Source organism: Danio rerio, chromosome 10 (assembly GCF_049306965.1).
Source record: "Danio rerio strain Tuebingen ecotype United States chromosome 10, GRCz12tu, whole genome shotgun sequence".
Taxonomy (NCBI): Eukaryota; Metazoa; Chordata; class Actinopteri; order Cypriniformes; family Danionidae; genus Danio; species Danio rerio.
This window is the reverse complement of record NC_133185.1, coordinates 40,314,001-40,320,000: the sequence shown is the minus strand read 5'-3', so window position 1 is coordinate 40,320,000 and position 6,000 is coordinate 40,314,001. Positions and strand designations below refer to the sequence as shown.

Below are 6,000 nucleotides of genomic sequence, written 5' to 3'. Positions count from 1 at the left end.
CATTTTTACTACTAAATTCCATCATAAAATTCCTTTTCCAAGACTTTCAAGTAAAATTTCATGACCTATTGTTTCATGTAATGTCTATGTATATGTGGTAAATAAAAACAATGCACGTTTGAATTTATTACAGCATATCATCAATTTAAAAAATTTAATTATTATTTTCATATCCATGTCTAATGTATTTAGATAATGCTTACACGGCACTAATAATGCGAGAGCATGTTTTTGGCCAAGGACAAATTAGAGGTAAAGACAATTAACCAATATTCAAGTATACAGATATTTGTTAAACTATTTACCATGACTTTTCCAACATTTTTTCAGGCCTGGAAAATGCCATGTCAAAATTCCACAACTTTTCCAGGCTTTCCAGGACCATATGAACCCTGTATATAAACTGAATAATTTCAAAATTAAGTCTAAGTAATTTATTGTAAAAAAAAAATATATATATATATATATATATATCTGTATATATATATATATATATATATATATATATATATATATATATATATATATATATATATATATATATATATATATATATATATATATATATATATATATGTATGTGTGTGTGTGTGTATATATATATATATATATATATATATATGTATGTGTGTGTGTGTGTATGTATATATATATATATATATATATATATATATATATATATATATATATATATATATATATATATATATATATATATATATATATATATAGTATATAGTATATATATATAACAATATATCGAAACCAATCACAGATTATCTTTTAAATTAATATTTTTTAATAGGAAGCTGAAGAATATTATATTTGTTCATATACATTAGGATAGTCAGTACTAAAGCCAAATCTGGAGCTTATCTAACAAAATAACTTGCGTTAACAGTACCGCCAAATTTATGTTATAGAAAAATATTAGATACAAATTTAAAAACAGGCAAAATGTAGTTAAAATTTTGTAGGTTGTAGTTTATTTTTGCAATATTTTTCTTGAATTTTGTTTATTATCTTGTATGTTGTATTATCTTTTTAATTTCTAAATTCTGAATAGTCAATTGTTTGTTGACTAAAATATTATTTGAATAACTATATCTGTTCAATAAATCGGTTTTGTTTAAATGCATCAAAATACATTGCCTATATTCACTGAGAAATGGATAAAAAATATTCATTATCAAATTGGGCTGTACTTAATTATGCTGAGCACTGTATATATTAAAGAATGTCACTTAAAGGAAAGGTTAACCCAATCGTTTTAATTGCCCCATAGTGAGATATTCACAAATTACAAAAAAAAAAATAAGCGAATGTATAAACATTCATCCAAATAGACCCTTTAATTGTACATATCATCTATTGTGCTGAATGCACAATTATGAGATTAAAAAGATAGATATTATTATATACCGTCCAGATTTTTGAGAGAGATTACAGCATCGAGATCTACTCCAAGTCTCTCTCCTATTCTGTTGACCATAGCAGAATCATTGGTGGGGTAAACAGCAACATGATCTCCAGAATCATATCTACAGAGAGTAGAAAATGTAATCGTTTATTTGGTCTCTTTACACAAAAAAACTGCATTTATAAATAGTATTTTACACACTATATGACAATTTGACTGTACAACAATTTATAGTGATATTTCAAATATTTTAACTTCATGTATATGCGCAATGTATATTAAATATATAAAGATAGATGTGAATATGAAGATGAAGTCAAAATTATTCGCCCTCCTGTGATTTTTTTTTTTTCTCAAATATTTTCCAAATGATGTTTAACAGAGCAAGGGATTTTTCACAGTATTTCCTATAATATTTTTTTCTTCTGAAGAAAGTCTGATTGGTTTTATTTTGGCTAGAATAATGTTGTGATTTTTTTTTTTGTCTCTTTTTCTTTTTCATTAAACAATTGTATTTGTATTGCTTAAAGGTGATATTAACTGAACTTCTACTGTTGAGTGTGCTATGCTTTACACACTAATGAAGCATTTTTGCAGAAGAAGATGAAGCTGATTGTCTAAAATTAACTTGAGCTCTGTCTCTCAAAACTTCCTATGAGCACAGAATATTTGCAAGTTGGCTTGTGCCTTTAATGTTGTGCAGAAAATCTGTAAAAAAAAAAAAAAAAAGAGGACGTATGTATGGGTGCGACCAATGGAGGACTGGAGAATGATTTAAAAGTGACGAATTCCACTAAACTCCACCTGTTAATATCAGCGACGTATAAAAGTGCGAATCAGGAAATGAATTCCCCTGAATGTAACTCCTACATTGCATGGAGGATAACAGAATTCTGTGAATCGAATTATTCATTTGTATCCAATAAATAATAAGATTTTTGACATTGAAGAAAAACCTCTCCTGATCTTTTTTATTGAACACACATGGAATTAATGTAATTATTCCAACAACAAAAACAGTTTTTAAAGCCATTTTATGATCAATAGTATTAGTTTTCTTAAGCAATATTTTTTTTTCAATTGTCTACAGAACAAACCACTGTTATACACTGTTATACCCTAACTTGCCTTATTAACCTAAACAACCGTTTAAATTGCACTTTAAGCTAAACATCCATAATAAAATATTATGTACTGTCATGATGGCAAAAATAAAATAAATCAGTTATTATACATTAGTTGATAAAAATATGTTAAAAATCTTCTCTCTGTTAAACAGAAAGTTCATAAAACATTTATACAACATTAAAGACTTTTCCTAAATGTTTCAAGTAACTTTTATAAAAAATAAAAAAAACTTTTAAAAAAAATGCTCATCTTGATCAGCATTCAGTGTAACAGATAACAGAACAAAAAGGAAAAATTTAAGTTAAATAAATTTACAATTAATATATTAAACCTAAATTATACAATAAGTGATATATAAAAAGTGCCACCTTAATATTTATTATTAATATGCCATCAAGTTGTTTATGTTTTTAAAATGGCTGACAAGATTTCTTTAGGTGTATATAAACCATAACACTGAATGACATTTTAGTGTCTTCTCCAAATCATGGGTACAAATGTATGATAGCCATAATGTTTTCCTCTGAAAAGAAAAATAAAATACACATTTTAATGTAAATGCATTCTCACAATTTACTCAACCCAATCAGTGCATGTACCTGATCTTGGACTCAGTGATGTCTAACTCGATATGCATCAGATGGCGGTTTCCTCCTTTGTTCAGCTTACGATTAACAGCCACGGATGCAAGGAAAGGGTTCTTGGCATCAAACGGTCTACACAACAACACATCTATCCATCAGATCAAAATCTTTTTACAAACTCTTGCTAAATATGTTGTAAATAAAACATTGCACCAAACATTACTTTCACAGACTACCTTACAAAAGAAGCATGACATTTTAGATCAAGAATGAAAAGCTGATCTTTTAAAATGCCAATCAATGGCTTAGTTGAAAGGGATGAACTTACGGTTTCTGCGTCTGAAAGCTTTTGAGGCGGCCCATCTCTCCGGTGTACACTTGATTCATATTGATGTCATTATGAACCACCAGTTCAAACTGCCGAATGCTGAAAGCACACAAAAAAAGGACTGGAGATCATTTACTAGACTGCATTTAAAGCATTCAAAACACCTATGATGTTTAATAAGATGCAAAAACCTATTCAAAGCAGGACAGGGGAGGTCTTTGTTATGAAAGCACATGATGAATGGATGTGGTCCTTCTAATATGGAGATGCGAGACTGAATGCGCTTTATGGCTACAAAAACAGCCATCAAATAAACATCATGTTTGAACTAGACAATCTGATACAGATGGTCAGCTCTTATAAATACGCTGCCTACCAATGCAGTCTGTTTTTAAAGTAAACAACAGAATTCTGAATTGAAATGACAAGACAAGCACTTTGAGAATAAAAAGTAATACCTGCTGTCCTCTCCAGTGGCCTCCACGCCAAAATACTCACACACCGCAGGCCAAAACTGCTCCTTCCAAGATATAAAGTCCTCCTCCAAGCTTTAATTGATTTAGGACCACATCACAAAAAAGTCAATGAAAATTAATTAAAACAGGGCAAAATTTACTGTATTTTCCATGAGATAAGACTAACTTCTAACTTTAAGTAATACTGTGTGCACTGTTAAGAGGGAAAAAAATCGACAAGCAGAAGGTGACTAAAAATAACCCTCATTCAAAATAACATAAATTTTTGAAAAAAAAAAAATAATAATAATTTATATTTATCGGCCTATATATCGGATATCGGTCTGAGATTCTAAAAAGTTATCAGTTATTGATATTAGTCAAAAAAAAAAGCAAAAGTAATTAAACCCAAAGTGAATCCAAATTTGAACAAACATTAGAAGCATTTCTTTCACTTCTCTGTGCACAACAAGTCCTTAAAAATCAATAGTATTTAAAAAAAATAAAAAAAACATGTCTCTGATTTGGCACAAAAAAAACAAACATTTGAAACTGGCGTGGATATTTTGAATGATTGAGGTGCTTTGTAATATAACTTATTTCACTTTTAAGATGATTAAAAAAACAGGACTTATATTTTGTAAAATATGGTGTATTGTTTTATGGGTTTCATTCAGAAGTCCAGTTGAAGTCAGAATTATTAGCCCCCCATTGATTTTTTTTTCTTTCTTTTTTTATTATTTCCCAAATGATGTTTAACAGAGCAAGGAAATTTTCACAGTATGTCTGAAAGTATTATTTCTTCTGGAGAAAGTCTTATTTGTTTTATTTTGATTTTAATTTAAAAAAAAAACATTTTAAGATCAATATTATTAGCCTCTTTAAACTATATATTTTTTCGATTCAGTCAACAGAAAAAACCATCATCATACAATAACTTGCCTAATTACCCTAACCTGCCAAGTTAACCTGATTAACCTAGTTAAGCCTTTAAATGTCACTTTAAGCTGTATAGAAGTGTCTTAAAAAAATTTGGTCAAATATTATTTACTGTCATCCTGGCAAAGATAAAATAAATCAGTATTTAGAGATGAGCTATTAAAACTATTATGTTTAGAAATGTGTGGAAAAAAATATTTGTTTAAAACAAATAAAAAAATAAAATAAAATAAAAATCGCCGTTAAACAGAAATTGGGGGGAAAATTAACAGGGAGACTAATAATTCAGAGTGTTTAATAATTGTGACTTCAATGTTTATATTTACTCACTTGCTGTCGTCATCGCCGAGGCCCAAGTCAAAGACTCTTTTCCCACCAAGTTCAGCAAGTCTCTTGTCTGTGTACTTGCCCATGGCATTGTAGTGCTCATATGTTTTATTTCCTAAACCAAACACCTAAAATAATAGAAACAAAAGTAACATGATTAGTGAAAGGAGTAAATAAAACAACAAAACAGAGTAATTGTGATTAAAACCATCCCATACTTTACATGTTTGCCGTCAGTAAAAATATTAAATATTTGTTGATCTTTTAAAGCAAAAGTGTTAAAGTTGTACTCATACATTCAAAACCTCTTCTCCAATTTAATAACACTATTTTCTGAGATACAAAAAACTCTAATACATTCTACATGAGCTGCATGATTCAGAATATACTGAGAATTCTAGTTTATGTTATTAAAAGAGATATTAAAAAGAAACAGGAATGTCTTGGAAAACAAAACTTATAATAAATAAGCACATATACATTTTTGACTAAAACAGACTTTGGTCCATTATGGTAAAATGGACAAAAGTGTGTCTGTAAGCTCATTTGCATATCTATCCTGTCCTGTAGATTCACTGCCGTGATGTTTCCAACCACATGTTTTATCACGCTGTCCCACCACGACCACATAAAATAATCTGAGGACTCTAGGCTGAAACCACAAGGCTTTAATCCAAAAAACAGGTCCAACTCAAGCAGAGCCTGGACATCCATGTCTAGAATCAAAGCAACAGAATATTCAGTGATCCGGTTCCATCCGAAATATTCACGCTAAGAGAGCAGCTCCTCTGGGAGGGAGCTCTAGCTTTGTTTGGCTTC

The 6,000-nt window shown here is 29.3% G+C and overlaps 1 protein-coding gene across 2 annotated transcripts in view; it reads right to left on the bottom strand.

Annotated features, from left to right (window-relative positions):
* Positions 1–6,000, bottom strand: part of pora (P450 (cytochrome) oxidoreductase a) — a 37,142-nt gene that overhangs the window by 9,175 nt on the left and 21,967 nt on the right. For both annotated transcript variants that reach the window (NM_001034982.1, XM_005172678.5), the window contains 5 exon segments: positions 1,423–1,541; positions 3,148–3,264; positions 3,461–3,559; positions 3,919–4,008; positions 5,185–5,309. In NM_001034982.1, coding sequence (NP_001030154.1) covers positions 1,423–1,541; positions 3,148–3,264; positions 3,461–3,559; positions 3,919–4,008; positions 5,185–5,309 — 550 coding nt within the window.